Source organism: Lissotriton vulgaris, chromosome 5 (genome assembly GCF_964263255.1).
Source record: "Lissotriton vulgaris chromosome 5, aLisVul1.2, whole genome shotgun sequence".
Lineage (NCBI taxonomy): Eukaryota > Metazoa > Chordata > Amphibia > Caudata > Salamandridae > Lissotriton > Lissotriton vulgaris.
Window position 1 is genome coordinate 1,598,751,005 of NC_141693.1, and position 17,410 is coordinate 1,598,768,414.

At 43.7% G+C, this 17,410-nt stretch overlaps 1 protein-coding gene across 2 annotated transcripts in view; it reads right to left on the reverse strand.

The window, feature by feature from the left end:
- MDP1 (magnesium dependent phosphatase 1) overlaps window positions 1–15,863 on the reverse strand; it is an 86,703-nt gene extending 70,840 nt beyond the window's left edge. Inside the window, exon 1 of one of the 2 annotated variants that reach the window (XM_086923729.1) lies at window positions 15,110–15,863. In XM_086923729.1, coding sequence (XP_086779855.1) covers window positions 15,110–15,146 — 37 coding nt within the window. In that variant the 5' untranslated portion in view covers window positions 15,147–15,863. Of the gene's footprint in view, window positions 1–15,105 lie in introns of both variants that reach the window. The other variant, XM_086923730.1, reaches the window with a different exon arrangement.
- Between the last annotated feature and the right edge of the window lie 1,547 nt (window positions 15,864–17,410).

Here is a 17,410-nt window from a genome sequence, read left to right on the forward strand (position 1 = left end):
AATCCAGAGCCTTGTCTTGGATTCCTGCGGCGTGGAGGCATGCGTGTAGTGTGCAATGGCGAACAGTGTCGAAGGCGGCAGAGAGGTCTAGGAGGATGAGTGCTGCGGTCTCGCCGTTGTCCAGCAGGGTCCTGATGTCATCGGTGGCGGCGATGAGGTCAGTCTCGGTGCTGTGGTTGCTGCGGAAACCTGACTGGGAAGGGTCCAGGATTCTGTTTTCTTCAAGGTATCGGGTTAACGGTCTTCCAATACTTCCAATTAAAGGCCTAAACCTAGCCCTAGTCCCAACCCTACATTGATTGAATCACAGACCCAGACCCCATCAGAACCCTCAAATACCCAAGCAATGAGGACACAAACCCTAATCCAATAGAAACATCAGATACAACCACCAAACAGTGTACACATGTACCAAACAATATCAGAACATATAAGGTCCCAGCTACCTCAGACAAGGTTTGCTGGCCAGGGAGCTGGAAGTTGCTCTTTTATTCAGAAATCTCCTAAGAGACAGACCGGCTCAATCCACACTTTGGTAAGGCCCTAACAAACTTGTCCTCCAACAACACTATTTGTATAAAGCTTTACCCCCTCGCCTGGCCAGAAAACGAAGTGCACAGTCCCTATTAAACACAGTTTAAACAGCTTACAGCAGATTACTGCTGTCTCAGGGGGGCGGGGTAGCTGGTTTCACTGACTTGTTAACACAACTAGATATGAGAAACTGATGTGATTGGGGACTGAAACGTGGAACTATTCTCTTTTTGCGAAATTGCACAATAGCAGTGACAGCCTGTTTTAAGACATTTTTTGAGTGAAATGACCCTTTAAAAAAATTAAAGTTTGATTCGGCGCTGAAGCACGGAATTATATTATTCTTGCGAAATTGCACAATAGCAGCGGTAGCATGTTTTTATTTAGTTTTTATAGTGAAACTACCTTTTTAAAAATTAAAGTTGATTGGCACTGGCGGGATTGAATTCATTTAAACAAAATTGCACTTAAAACCCCAGCGGTGCCCACCTGTGAGAGTGGACGTGCTGTGGGGGGTTAACGCTCTAGTTGTAGCCCAGTGGCGCATATTTTATGTCATACTGGAGCTATCGCGCAGCGGACGCGCCAAAACCAAGCCCGTCCGCACACCGGCCGTCCACAGCACCAGCCAATCTGCCGGTTTTAATAAATTTAATATAGAGTCGCCTAGTTACAGATACACTAGGGAACAACTATGTGAAACAGGTAAGCAGGGTCATGGGGCTGGGTTACATAGATTAACTCATTTAGAGGGGAAAGATCTTGACATCTTAAAAATGGATACATTGAAGTGTGGCCTCCTTAATGTGAGGTCGCTCCCCAAACACTCTGCAGAGATCCAACTCCTGCTAGAAAAACACAACCTTGATGCTCTGTTTATGACAGAGACATGGACAGTATCAGGGCTGGACCTGAAGCTGGTGCTAGCCTGCCCAGCGGGATATAAAGCATTCCATAAGGTGGTGGGATTGGGATCATTTTTAAGGATTCTTGGGATATAGTCCCTCTGGATATAGATGCGGTCGCACATATGGAAATGTTAGGCTTTGCGGTGAAAGACATGTCGGGTCACAGGCTGACTGGCATGGTCTGTTATAAACCTCCGGGAGCAGTGAATGCACAACAGCAGGAGTTAGCTGATGTAATTAGTAATATGGCCATCACCCATCATAGGCTGTTGATATAGGAAGATTATAATATTTGGCCCAATGGCAAGATGGACACAGCTTATTTATTTATTGTTTTATTTTTTTCCAAACGTAGTTTATTGATTTTTTTTTTTGCATACCTCATACATATGCATACTATTCATTAATCATCATGACAATTCAACCCCTGCAAATGACCCTTACCCTCTGTCCCTTCCGTTCTTTGCAACACGATTACTGTGATTCAGCAGGTCGCCGAATGCCGATGAAGATGGACACAGCTTCTAACAGTCTTATTCAGTCCTGTGCAAATATGAATTTGTTGCAATGGGTCTCAGAAGTGACCCACATAGAAGGAAATGTTTTAGACCTAGTTTTCTCCGGGGAAAATTCAATTACACTGCATTCTGCGGTCAACTAACTAGTAAAATTGATCAGCTCTCTCCCATTAAGAACATTAGGAAACGGGGAAGACAGTCTGCCCCGTGGTATACTGATGAATTGAAGACTTGTAAGCTGGAATGTAAGCGGGCCGAAAGACAATGGGTTAAGCATTATGCTAATAATGAAAAAGTCAATTAGAAGGAACATCCGGCTAAGTACAAAAAAGAAATAGCTACCGCCAAGGCTGAATATTTTGGGAACCTCATTCTGAAGTCAACCATTAGCACTAGATGTATTTTTAGGTCTCGCCTAGCTATCGCGCAAGCGATGCTCTGCGAGATATTAAGTAAGGGGCTTTTAAAAGTGCTCCCAAAGTCTGCAGGCGGATTGGGTACAGTGCATGTGCGCTGTGCACGCGCACCAATTGTCAGCCTGCGTGATCACTTTCGCGGCCGCTTTTATGTTCTCAGTGAGCCGCGCGGCCACTGAGAACATCAAAGCGGCCGCAAAAGTGTTCACAGCAGTAGTGTAGTCATTAGTTTAAATCTGTCCCCATGAGGTGTTCTATCAATGCCTCAGGGTGGCATGTTGTTGTTCCTTCCATTAACAAACGCTAGTCATTGCACTGTCCTGTAATCGGCTTCTTAGAGAGGCGCCTTCATTCTTCCCCACGAAGCACAATGCTTTCTATGTCTGCCTAGTGTACTACCTCCTTTCTCCAGCTATCTAATGCGGGAGGTGTTGGTACCTTCCACTTCATCGTAACTGCACATTTGGCCAGCAACAACACTAAGCCCATAGATTTAGTTGTTACGTTCTTTCTTTTGGGTTATTTTTGTATGCCAAGCAGGCTACTCTCAATAGTGCCTATGTCTTGCCTCAACGCCGTAAACTCGAGTTTCTATGACTGCCCAATAGTAATCCTTCAATACTGCGCACTGAAAAATAATTCACAATTTCGCTTACGTGCAATTTCTCTCATGCAGTTTCTTTTCACAACTATTCTCTCTCATGTAGATCTTTCTAGATTACCAACCCTCATTTTCATTTGTAATAATTTATTTATTTAAGGTTGAGCATAGCGTTAAGCAGGCACAGATAGCCACGAACAGGGGGAAAATCAGAGCACATAAATCGGCAGGATAAAGACAACAGTATCTCTGCTCAAGGTCTAAAGGAAAATGCAAGTGACATCAAGACTGCAATGACCATCGAACCAAAAACAGATCTAAAATTCAACAAAAATATACAATAAAAAAGGACTGCTATTAACAAAATGTTAGAAAAGTATTCAGTTTCTAAAACACATTCTTGTTTCTTCTTTATTGCGTTAATGTTACCAGTTTATCTGCCAAGTTGCAGACAGAAGAGGTACATATAGAGCCCCACCCCGCTCTAGCTGCTAAAGTGGGGGGTTCACAATGTCAATGCAATAGATCTATGATCTTTGGCTCGGAAGCTGGGGTGTGGCCTTTGGGGATGCTGCCCACCAGTTATTCGCAGCGGTCTCTCCCGTCTCCTTGTAACCCTGCCCCTCCTTTCACCAGAGGCTCTCTGTTTCTAACCCGGTCACTTATTTCATCTCAGCCTTTCAGTCTATCCTTGTGGCACTCCCCACCACCACTCCAAGCTGTCTCTGCGCTCTTCTAGTCACCTATTATTCTATTAAAAAATATTTATACAGCGCACTATCACCGTCGGTTTCTTGGCGCTCACACCCTGTCCCTTCCTTCACAAGAGTCTCTGCTTCTTAACGGTCTCCTCCATTCACTTCACCCCTTTTGTCTCTCCTAATTTCCCTCCCCATGGGCTGTCTCTCCCTCTCCGAGTCACTCCGTTCTTCCTTTCACCAGAAGCTCTCGGCTTCTTAGTGGACTCCTCCTGACACTGTCTTCTAGTGATACTGCCGTCCTGTACTACACTGCTATCTCTCCCCTCGTCATTCTGTCCCTCCTTTCAGCAGAGGCTGTCCTTTTCTCAACCAGTCACTCATTTCATCTCAGTCTTTAAGTCTCCCATGGTGAGGATGGGGATGGAAGAAAGACTTGAGAGGACACCAGGGAGGAATAAAGTGATCACATTTGTGAACCTACATCATTCCAGTGCAGAGAAGCAAGGTGACTGGCCACCTTCACCAGCTGTCATCTCATCGTGCCAGTGCAATGAGGCAGGGTGACTGGCTGCCTTCAGCAAATGGCATCTCCTCGTACCCGTGCAGTGAAGCAGAGTAACTAGCTGCCTTCAGCAGCTGGTGCAGGGTGGCTGGGTTCCTCACACTCACACAACCACACACACAAAACCACACACACACACAACCACACACACCCCCAGACACACACCCACACACAACCACAACACACAACCACAAAACTAAGCAACCACAACCACACACACCCAACCACACACCCAACCACACACACAACTACACACACAAAACCAAACAACCACAACCACACACACCCAACCACGAACACAACCACACACAACCACAACTACAATCATACAACCACACACACAACACCACACACAACCACATACACAAAACCACAGACACACAAAACCACACACACAACCACACCGTCAGTGCACACTTTCACCAGGCACAGACACCATCAGTCGTCAGTGCACGCTTTCAATGGGCACAAACACCACCAGCCGTCAGTGCACGCTTTCACCTGGCACACACCACAAGACGTCAGTGCACGCTTTCAATGGGCACAAACACCACCAGCCGTCAGTGCATGCTTCCACCAAGCACACACACCATCATCAGTGCACAATTTCTACAGACACACACACCACCAGCCATCAGTGCACATATTAATTGTTAGCACATCCACATTTAACTATTGTGGCAATCGCAGTATGGCGAACTTTACTTTTATTTTGAAGGAATGGTGCGTGATAAAGATATCACAACCCTACCTGGCGCACAGCACAAATGTACTCTTTAAAGCAATTGTCAAGTTAATATAAAATACAAGCATATTTAAAAATGATTATCCACAATCCTTGGGTAATTTAAAAAAGTGATTCAAAATAAAAGTAAGCATTAAATGAAATTTGTAATCAGTGTGAAGTAGATATACATTGTAATAACTTGAATAGGTGGAAATGCTATAAAAAGCTGTGCGCCAGGTAGGGTTGTGATATCTTTATCACGCACCATTCCTTCAAAATAATCTTTATAACCTCAGGGACAGGCAGCCCTCAGTTACCTAGCAGCACGCCATAGAAGGAATAAAAAACGATCCAAAAATAATTTTTTATACTGGAAGTAATATTGAGAAAAAGGAGTGCCATAGGCCAACTTTCGCCATAGCACTTTACTTTTAAACATATTCACCTAAAGCGCAGCATGCCACCATTACTAAAAAAATAAATACACATTGTTGGGCCTACAATTTATAGACTTTTGTTGCAATTGGTGTTGCAATATTTAGCAATGCCAATAGCTCAAACGTAATTAATGCAAGACCTATTGCATTGCAAATGCTTGTTAAAATGGTGAGAGATATGATCACTCCTAAATGCACAAATAATAAGATTGCGCCGTCACAAGAACTATGTGATGGCTTGGCATCCTTCTTCCAGGAAAAGATAAATAAGATCGTGGATGGACTGTAATTGGATGTTCCCCTGTTATTAGCGAAGGGGAAGAAAGAGAAATATCTAATATAAATGGAGCAAGGGTCAATAGGTCAGAGTCACTTTATGCAGGGGACAACCCTTGACCACTTTGAACTGCCCTCGGAGGAAAAGTTTGTTGGGGTGGCCTTGGGGTCTCTTCAGGCTCACTGTTGGACCAGATTCCCCCAAAATTTTGGAAAGAATTGGGCCCAGAGGTTTTTTCAATGCTACATCAGCTGTGAAATCAGTCTCTTAGCAGTGAGGTGGTACCACCCTGCTGGAAGCAGGCAGTAATAACACCACTCCTCAAAAAATCCTCATTGGACCTTAATTGCCCCAAGATTTATCAACCAATTTCCCTTCTTCCGTATCCAGTAAAGATAGTGGAGCGCCTGGTGAGCCGGGCACTCTCCTCCTTTCTGGAGGGAAATGATAAGCTGGAGGAAGAACAATTTGGTTTCCGCCCAGGTCATGGGACAGAGACAGCATTGGTCACTGTGCTGGATAATCTGCGAATGCGTGCGGACAGAGGAGAGTCTGCGACTTTAATCCTCCTGGACCTGTCTGTCGCATTCGACATGGTGAACCATACTACTCTGTTGGCAAGGCTGGAAGAGGTGGGGGTGACAGATATGGCCTTGAGCTGGATGCAATCATATCTGGCTGGAAGATGTCAGGCCTTAGCCCCCTCTCCTTTCCAAATAGAATTTATTAATAATGAGCATGGGATACTTCAGGGGTTCTCAATCGGCCCCATTTTATTTAATGTTTACATGTGGACGCTTCTGGATGTTATCAAAGCCCACAATATCAGTGTGGTTAATTATACAGATGATACACAATTGATAGGGTCATTGGAAGGAGACCATGCCAACTCTCAAGAAACATTTTATAGATGTATGTGTCGAATGGTGAAGTGGTTAAGAAATAATTCTCTGCAATTTAATAATGAAAAAAAAGAAATTCTGCACTGTGGGGTGGGCAGAGTGCCGTCAGCTTTACCGTCTTGACTTCTGGCCTATTCCTACAAATGTCGAATGCTTTTATATAGCGCAACTTATCACCAAAAGAGGTCTCAAGGTGCTTTGCAGAAGAAAGCAGCATCCTTCCTGGGCGGAGAACGTCGGGGGGGGCTGGAGGCATTATTTGGGAAAGAGCCACGTTTTCAAGCTCTTACGGAACTCCAGATGATTGGAAAGGGACAGGAGATGGACTGGCAAACTGTTCCAGAGTTGAGGGACCACAAAAGAAAAAGGACCGACATCCATTCCTAGATGTCCGGACCCAAGGCTGGGATAACAAGAACTTCGAACTAGAGCGAAGTGCTCTGGACCGTGTATACCAGACTAGTTTTTTAGCTAAATATGAAGGTCCAGTGCCATGAAGGAGTTTATGAGTTAAACTCAGAATCTTTAAATTGACATCTCTGGCGCACAGGTAGTCAGTACAGCTTCTTGAGGTAGGGTTTAGAGGCAGACCTAGGGGGCAATCCCAACACTAGTCTCGCAGACGCATTCAGGATGGTTTGCAGCTTAGTCAGCAGACTCTCATTAATGGAAGCAAACATCGCATTTCCGTAATCAAGCCTGCTAACTATCAATCCCTGAACCAGGGGCTTTCTGGTTTCAGGAGGAAGCCTTTTAAAGATTTTTCGCAATTGCCGTAGTATTCCGAAACAAGTTCCCGATATTTGATTAACATGTGCTTTCATGGAGAGAGCGCTGTCAAGCATGATGTCTAAATCTCGTACGGCTTCTTTGGATTCAGGGCAAGGTCGTAGATCATGAGGCCACCAATCCTGAGACAATATAGTCTTGGCCTTACCGAATAACAGAATTTCGGTCTTACCACAGTTAAGTTGAAGTCTGTTTTCACTCATCCAATTATTGATATGAACCATGCATTGTTTAAATCTGGTGCAGGTTTCCAGGAATTCGGGACTGCAGGTGATAAGCACCTGCGTATCGTCTGCGTAAGACACTGTGGTAAAGCCATAGGATTTTATGATGTTAGCCAAGGGGGAAAGATACAAATTAAACAGTAGGGGACTGAGAATCGACCCCTGTGGAACCCCCACAGAAGGGGGGTGTTACCGGATGCAAGGGTGTTCATCTTGAGGTATGAATGGCGGTCCTTGAGATAAGTCACGAACCAGGCCAGGGCATTGCCTCCGACACCAATCTCCCACAACTGATGTTTCAAAATGCTGTGAGAGATTGTCTCAAAGGCCTCCGAAAAATTTAATAAGACCAAACTGGCTGATTCACCTCTGTCCAGGGCGAGTCGGATGTTGTCCACTATCTCAATCACTGCAATTTCCGTGCCATGATGCCCCTTTGGTATCTGTGAGAAGGGTACGCAATATGGGGGTTAGCTTTAATGATAAGCTTAACCTGGAATTGCATGTTAAGGGTGTAGCCGTTCCCAACCAACTTATTATTAGAGGCCTCTGGAAGGTGTTACCACTACTACCTCCTCAGGCCAGAGGCACAGTGGTTAGGAGTGTTATCCTTAGCCACCTGGATTATTGTAAATCTTTGCTACTGGAGTCCCCGAGATACTTAATTATGAGGCTCCAGAGAATCCAGGCGGCAGCAGCAAAGCTCGCACTATTAAAAACATGTTGGTCATCAACATCTCTGGCGTTAGCTGAGTTGCAATGGCTCCCGTGAGCCAAAGAATATTGTTCAAGTCTTTGTGCATCGCATTCAAAGCGCCCCAAACCACTTCGGGGTAGGTTTGGTTGGTATGAACCTGCTCGTAGCCTACGATCATCGTCAGCCAATCTGGCAATTATCCTGAGGACAAAGAGAGCTACAATGGGGGGGGGGGTTAGGGGGGAGCGTTTGGGGGCAGCTGCCACCTGTGGAATAGTCTCCCTCTGGAACTAAGGCAAATACAGGACCAATTGTTGTTTCGGAAGGAAGTGAAGACCTGGCTTTTTCCCAGAGCATATTTAACGGGTCAGTTTCTGCTCCTTAGCACTTTGCCGTATCTAAGCGCCAGGATGCCCATAGGGTTACAGTGCACTTTATAAATATTGATACAATACAATACAATACCAAATGGTCGCTGGGGGTGCACTGCCTAACATTTAGGTCTTAGCACAGGAGACATTTGGAGGGAAAACTGATAGACACGGGGAATGAGAGGGCAAAAACTACAGAGTTTGGACTGCAAATCCCACAATTCAACTGGTTAAATGGAAGCAGTCATGGGTAGGAAAAAAAACGCAAGTTTAAACACAAAAATATGGGATAAATTATGCAATCACAGGAAGGTTAAAACTCCAATTTGAAACTGTAACAACCACAGGCAAAGAAAGGTAAAGAAATGTAAAAAGAACAAAATAAGATGATGCAATAACAGGTATGGAAAATCGTTTTTTGGGTCTCGCCTAGCAAACGCAGAGCATACGCTGCGTCACCATGGCGAGACTATTGTAGTGGGTTTGGTGTGCGAAGGGAGACAAATCATGTGCGCGCATAGACACGTGCATGAGGTCTCCTCTATGGCGGTTCAGCAGCCTCTTCCATGATGTACAGGGTGTGCCTCTCTCATGGAAACAGCGCCGCCGCTGGTCTACTGCTAACCAACTCATATCGCGTGGTCGCTCAAAGGCCTCAGTCCTTGGAGACGGCGGAGTCTGCATGTGACTCATGTCACACGTCCTCTTTATGTTAATGTTAATGTTATGGTGATTTGTATAGCGCACGGCTGCCCCAGCCAAGGGGCGTGCCGGCGCTGCGAACAGACAGTTTACAGAGAGATAAAGGCGCAGAAAATGGAACAGTTATTGAAAGAGATGAGTTTTGACAGCCTTTCTGAAGGCTAAGAGATCCTGAATCCCACGGATAGCTTCGGGCAGACTATTCCATAACTTGGCAGCCAGGAAGCTGAAGGATCGGCCGCCCACTCAGGCCAGTCTGGTGCGGGGGATAATCGCAAGATGCTGCCCCTCTGAGCGGAGCGATTTTCTAGGGATGTACTCTGACATGTATGTTATTAATTTAGAGCGTGGTCCACTGACTTTAGCGGCCACGCTTGTTTTATTTATTTAATACATTTGGAGCGTGGGCCGCTGACTTTAGCGCCCGCGCTTTGTTTGTTTATTGGGGGTGGGTGAAGCTTTATTACACGAGGTTGGATAATTAATATTTTACCTTAGTTGGATGTTATTGCCAGCGCGATCCCTACATAATATTTTCAGCAGCACGTGATGGGTGACATCAGGCTTTCCGCCAATCCGAGTCTACGCTGCTCCCATCCTCAGGACGCAAATCGCACCAATGGTCGAAGCCCTTTAAGTCTCTTTTCTGTTTTCCTGGCACTCAGCTGAAATAAGGGCGCTTTACTGCCAGGTCGTCGGAAGCCGTGAGTATCCAAGTATACCCGGCACACAGTATGGACCTGCGCCGCGCATCTTCAGTGACTGGCACTGGCACGCAATACGTGGAAGAGGCAATCTCATGTCCAGACAAAGTTAAGATTATCTTTAAAGTTGACAGACCCTTTCTGTCCAAGTCACCAAACATTCTGTGCAGCTGTGTGTCAACTACAGTCCACTCATATAAGAGCGTGATGTTTATAAATGGGGAGTGCATTTCCCTCACTCTTCTGTTGGCCAGTATCTTGAAATTCATTTTAGTTTTATTGGTCAATTAAATGGTATCCAATTGCTGTGCAGTAACTTGCCTAATTCAATTTGGGAAGTACAACAGGATAGCCAGTGTGGATGATCAAGTATGTGCACACGCCAGAAATGACTGGGCACATTCAGCGGCAAATGATGCCAAGCTTTATTCCTGCAAACACTGCTGCATCTAGCACCACAAACTAATGATCCAAGAGACACAAACAAAGTTCTAAAATGCATAATGTCAACACACACCTGTAGTACAGAACTGCTTCAGATCCTAAACTCTCATCTCAATCCAAGCAACTAACTCTAGCTCACACTACTGAATATGATAGATTAGCAAATGCTGCAATGTCCTAATAGGGACACAACCAATCAGCCTCCTGCAAGCATGGTCTCTCGCACCACATTCAGCCCAGGCCTATGTGCAAACACTCCGACTTGCCACCCTATCTGTGGCACCACTTGGAGTGCTTTCAGGAACATCACACCACGCAATTTTGCACAAACATGAAACCTGGTCAGCATGCACATGAACTCACATATACATTAGAAGCTAGTGCAGCGACCTGATCCTTAAGCATTCATCGAGAGCTGTTTTTCATCAAGTTTCTTAAAATTGTTTTTAAGTTTCTTTTGTATTTTGCTGCCTCGTGCGACTAGGTTTGGAATATGTAAATAGCCAAAACAAATAAGCAGAAGCATGTGATGCTTACAGTATGGTTTCTCAATCATGTGGGTCGGGAGCATAATACGGTTGACAGAAAGCTGTGACGAGTTCATGTGGTCATGTCCTGTCAATAAATAAGTCATATTTTGCATAGCACTGTGGAAACGGGGGTAAGTCACAACACCGTAGAACTTTGTTGAATAAAAGTAAATAAGGCCATTTTTATGAACAGTTTGGAAACTCTGTAACAACTGTAAACTATGAATACCAGTTTATATTCTCAGGAATCCAAATACAAAATCCATGTAGTAAATACTCCACATAGAACATGTTTTAATGCCACATCAGCTGAAATACAAATATAACCTCTCTGCACACCTCCCAAGAATCATTGAATGACTTACTACAATACCTAAGAGTTACTGCTATTGTCCTATTGGTTTTTGGATATAGCGATATAATTGAACAGCGAATAATCTGGATTTGCTGCTATTTCAGAGTGCAAATTGCGTTTAGTACTTAATTTAATCCTCTGAAATGTGCGATATTCACAAACATGTAGAAAGGAAATTGTCACCCTTGGTGTCAACCTTATGTGTAATCCTATAAAGAGTAGGAGAAACTATCTTTCAAGATATATATATATATATATATATATATATATATTTATATTTCAAGGGAGTGTAAGTAAATAGGGTTCCCTTCTGGATAATGTTTCCAAATAGATTAAAAAGTGAAAGTTATACATGCTGAATGCAATAGGTCTCGCATTTGTTAAAGTTAGAGCGGTTGCTGTTGAAAATGTTTTTTACCTTTGTTTTTTTATTTGCAGGGGAGTTCTTATATTTGCACAGCACTAATGCCAATGGTATAAAAAAAGCGAAAGTAAAAAAAACAGTCATTTTCAACACCAACAGCCATAACTTAACAAATGCTAGACCTATTGCATTGCAAATACTTGTTTTAATTTTTTGGGAAATAGACAGCACCAGTCTGCCTCCTTACCACTTCCTGGACTCTGCTCACTGCAATCTGGGCACAGGTAGGCTGCAACTCACAAGATGGAGGAGAATGATGGATAGGTTAGCGGGATCCTCACCCACTAGTACCACCATTGGCATGCTTCATCATTGGATCCTCACCCATTGCACTTAGTGAGTGGGTGGGCTCAGCATGGTTTGTAAGGGGAGCTCTTACTAAAACCTATGTACAAGTTAAAAAAAGCCTTCAGGGTCCCAAATCATGTTGATTAATAAGGTCCTTTAGCTGGTATAAAAACAGTGTGATGTTCAAAGTGTACAATGTCCCTAACACCTATAGCTCAGTAAGGTCGGCATGCAAGTGTCTTGTTTAAAACAGCAGTAGTTGTTATGCATCCAAGATGTTGCACCACTGTCACCCTTTAAGTGATCTTCAAAATATCTGCAGTCCAGGATGGTTCTCTTATTGTACTTTGAAAGATTCAGAACGCTTCATGCATGCTGCGAGTAACTGTGGCAAACAAAAGCATGCACGTTTTTGTGTGCAAAGAAACAATGAACATCCAGCCACTCATGACTGTACGTGCTATTAAGGGCATACAGAGCTGGATTTGGAAATTAGGTCTATGAACGCAATAATTATGTTACTACAAAAGTGTATTAATAGAACAAATACTAAATGGCTTTATATAGTATGAGTAACGGAAAAGATGAATTTGAGTGTAATGAAACATTAACCCCTGGTAAGTGACTTTCGAAATGGTCTTCTAAAGTGTCTTTACATCAAAATCGCAGTAGTGTTTAGAAGCACAAATGGCGACAGCTTTATCAATTTTGTCTTTTAAAACAAATGTATTTATTAATTTTCTCGGCCAGGTAACAGACCCATATTACAAGTCCAGGATACAGAAATGTACACTGCAGTGAGAGTTAGGCTTATCAGAAAGCCAAGTCTAGTGCATTAAGGATATGCAAGTGGAACTAGGATTGCACTACAGTTTCAAAAGCATCGGAAGACTATAGAAATCGGTCGGCAATGGGGGGGTAACTGAGACTACAGTGGGGATGAGAAAAAGAAAAGTCCAGTCCAGTTGATGATATGCTGGGTAGGAAGGGAAAGGTTTGTAGGGGTGCTGCTCCTCGCTTATTAGGCGATCCGGGTGGAGCACAGCCGGTACCTCAAAATGGGGGCCCTCTGAGACAGGCATCACAGGAGGGGCGCCTCCTTGGTAGCACCCAGAAAACGCGACAGTAGCTGGTCCCAAAGTGGGACGTCGGCGAAGACCCTTGGCTTCCTCCCTATGGAGGGCAGTCGCCTCAGACCAACGGGTCACTGCGGCCCCCCAGGCCATGCATCTAAGGATGCCACGTTTTACCAGCACATTGGCACAGTGCGCTTTGCCATGGCGAAGTCTTAATTAGTGAAACAGGCTGATGTTTTATACTTTCTCACATTTGTATATACTTAGGGGGCCTGCCTCCCTGGTGTCTTTGGGCAGGCGATTTACTTCTCCTTCCTTATTGTGTATTTGACTAATTTCCCTCACTACAGCAGCTTGCGCAATTCTGAGTATTTAAATTAGTTGGTGCTGTCATTACCATACTTCTGATTACAACCACCGCACGTGCTCCTAACAAACAACTATAGAATCTACTGACAACTATAAAATCTCAGATAGGAAAGGCTGGTTAAATGAAAGGCAGAGGAAGAAATGTTGAGCCCCGTTTTAAGGTAATCTGTTGTACTCAGATTTGCTATCTAAGTTCCTGCTAAGTGGCTGGCTAGTACACCACTCAGATTATTAGCTGGCATTTACATACGTCAAACATTGTCATTTTATAAACTCTCAGATTATACATTATGAACTCTGGAGTACCAGTCATGGGTTACAACAATTACTTCTACTTAGTGCAGTTACAAAAATAATCTGCTGGCCTATTGAAAAGGGGGGTAGTCCAAGTGGGCATTCATGATAAAGTAGTTATGGGTACCAACCATCACTTTTAGAGCACAGCATGCCTGAACTGTTTCACTGAATAGTTCTACATCAAAGGTGAGCATCAATGTAGGTTTTAACAGTTATGAACAGAAAGGCTTTAGCATTTTAAGTTTAGTCTCAGGATACTTCAATCTATCAACGATTCACTAAAGTCACACTGGTATACAAGGGGGAGGAAATGCAGCAACTACTTTCGAGGAGCAAAAAAAATGAAAAGTCTCATACCCAAGGATCAGCAGAGGAGATGCCCTCACTAGAGTGAACCGGTGATTGAACATCAAATGGAGAGAAACCACTCCTGCATTCGCCATCATCTTTTTTCAGGTGTAGGAACAAGCAGGTGTGGACTTCTACAAGAGCCATTCTCCCAGGAAGCCGGTTCATACTGTGATGTTCATGGTCCAAGGACTAATCCTGTCACGCCTCGACTGCGGTAACGCCCTATACCTAGGTGCCCCACAGTCCACACTGTCCAAACTGCAAGTTATCCAAAACTGCGCGGCAAGAATCCTCTTGAACCTTCCTCGCCGATCCTCAGTCAAAGCCAGATTGAAGGACCTTCACTGGCTCCCAATGAAAGCTAGAATAGAATTCAAGAGCGTGTGCGTCGCGCACCGCTCCTACTGGGGAACAGGCCCCGCCATAAATCAACGATTGGTGGAAGCCTATCATCCTTCCCGTGCCCTCAGATCCGCGACCTCCTACCTAACCTCCGTACCACGTATAACAAGAGCCAGATGCGGAGGTCTCTCGCTTTCCTACAACCTGGCCAGCATCTGGAACACTCTTCCCCTAGCAATCAGGTCAGAACGCAACCTGCTCACATTTCGAAAACTCTTAAAAACTTGGCTTTTTAATAAATCCCTCACTTAACCTTTCCCTCTGCTCCCCTCACTCCCGCTCCTACAGTTCAACCCACCAGTTTGTCTACAGCGCTGGGACGCCTTTGGGTAGCCATCGCGCTTTACAAATCCTCATTCCATTCCATTCCATGCTGTAGAACGGACCAGGATTTGTCTACTTTTTTATAAATAGTTTGTTTTAAACAAGTGTGACTCTGCTTTTCATTCTATTTTCTCGGTGTGTAATTGTTATGAACATAAAATATTATTTTACTTACTTACCAAGATCAAAAACCACCAGCTTCGGGTTGTGAGACATCCTATACAAAAAGTAAGTCGAGATGTGTGTCCGTTGTGCCGAAAGAAGGGCAAATTCTTGGGTCTCTTTCACTGTTAGAGGTTGCCTTGCACTCCTGAGGACAAAAACACGATGTCTCTAACTCTTTGCGAGCTCTATCACTCTCTCCCTTTCGGCTGACAATAAAGATGTCCTTTGTGGTCTCTCTGGAGGTCTTCCTCGCACTCAAGTCGCCCCCAGTTTTTCTTTCACATTCGGCGGCTCTCTTGCTTTCCTTCGGTGATTACGCTCTCGCTCTTTCTGCTTTGGTGACTCAGTCCCACACAGCCTCAGGGACTTCCTTCTTCCCTCCCTTGTGAGTTCACAGTTCAGGGTGTTTGTCACACTCTTCTTTCATATCGCACTCGCTCTTTTAGCCAGGGGCTCGCTTGTTTGAGTCTCCCCAACACCTGCTCGTTCAATCCCAGAGCTCAGCGCCGCTGCCTCTCTCATGCCCTCTACTGCACGGCATACTTCCTCCGCAGCATAGAGTCGCGCTGTTCCGCTTTCCTTCTTATTAAGACAGTCTAGCACGCCCACTCACCCTCAGACCATCAAGTATTATAGGCTGTGTTTCTCTCACGTTTCTATTTCTTCTGCCTCCGTTTCGTTTATTCGACTCTGTTTTCCTTAACTCGAGTAATCCTTTCGCCAAATTATGCATGTACTGAATGGGTGTTTCTTCCTTTCAGCTAGGATATGTTTCTTTCAGTTCTATCCTTCTTTGTACGTGTCCGTCGTCTGTTTCTATTGCGCTCCCCCAGTGAATGGAATGTAACAAGCATTGGTGAATGCAGTAGAACCTTAACTTGTATATGATTAAGAGGCATGCATGGAAAAGACCTTGGCAACTGCAATATAAGCAGTAGTTTAAAACATGTACAATGTAACTATCAAGACTAACTGAAAATGTGTAGTAAATTAATTTGGGCTGACCTAAGCAGTCTTCCCAAAACCCCAAAAAATTCATGGATAATGTGCTCTCAATAATACAGCCCCTCCTATTCTGTAGTTACCCTGAGCTGGTTTCAATAAACACTACGGAACAGTTGTGACACACTGAAAGACTGAATTATAGAACATTTACACTAGTCTAAAACTGATTAAATATATAAAACATAAAAAATTTGAACTACAAATGCGCATATATTAGTGGTAGGGAGGCAGAGTTCCCTAAAGAAATGCAAAAAATATACAGACGGCTACACAATGGTGCTCTTTTAAGACTTTGAATGGGCCGCATTACACTGCATAATTTACCTTTTCCTGACACCTCATTAAGTCAAACCTGCTTTTTGTCCTATCCTGTTGCCTAATTCTAGAGGTCCTGAATATTGACCTTCAGTTAAGATGTGAAATAATATTTACATTATTCATTTTTGCATCTACCTGCTTTTTTAATAGCAAAATCGTTTGGTTTGGTACATGAATAGTAAATTGTACATGCACTCTGCAACATATCATATCTACCATTTAATTTTTAATACAAGTTGACCCTAATACATTTTGTTTTAAAATGATTGTATGTATGGCCTCTTCATTGTAAAGCACTGTTGTTGCTATTGACGTGGGTTGCGCTAAATAAGATTTTATAAATAAAACTAGCTTACCCGTCGTGCTTTGCTGCGATCTCAGAAGAAAGGAAATTTAAGGAAACTTGTTATGATAACATTCAATTTACATTGTGTCATTTTTATTGAAACTTATTCATTTTAATATGGAAAACATTTTAAAGTGTTGTTTTAATTCTTTTTATTTATTCAAGTGCTTGTGGATACACAGTATTTTTTGTTTTTCTGTCTGGTGCGTACACGAATAAATCAGAAGGTTTTCCGACACGTGAGCTGGCCACATACAGTTGTCCATGTGAGAAGCAAAGATTCTCCAAATCTAGTCCACACACTTGTAGCGATTGTCCTTGTGCTTTGTTGATGGTCATTGCAAAAGCGAGTCGCACCGGAAACTGTAAACGTTCAGTATTGGAAAGATTATGAGGGCCCTGGGGGCCCGGGGGACCGATATTTAGCACATTTTTCATTTTTTTTTTTTTTGCCAGAAACCTTTGCGGGAGTGTACTCAACAACTTTTAACACATTTTTTATTTATTTATTTATTAATTAATGTTTTGTTTTTTTTGCCAGAAACCTTTGCGGGAGTGTACTCAACAACTTCCCAAAGTTTCATGCCGATCAGATGAATGGTGCATTAATGCATAAAGGACAACCAGACAGACATACATTCGTTTT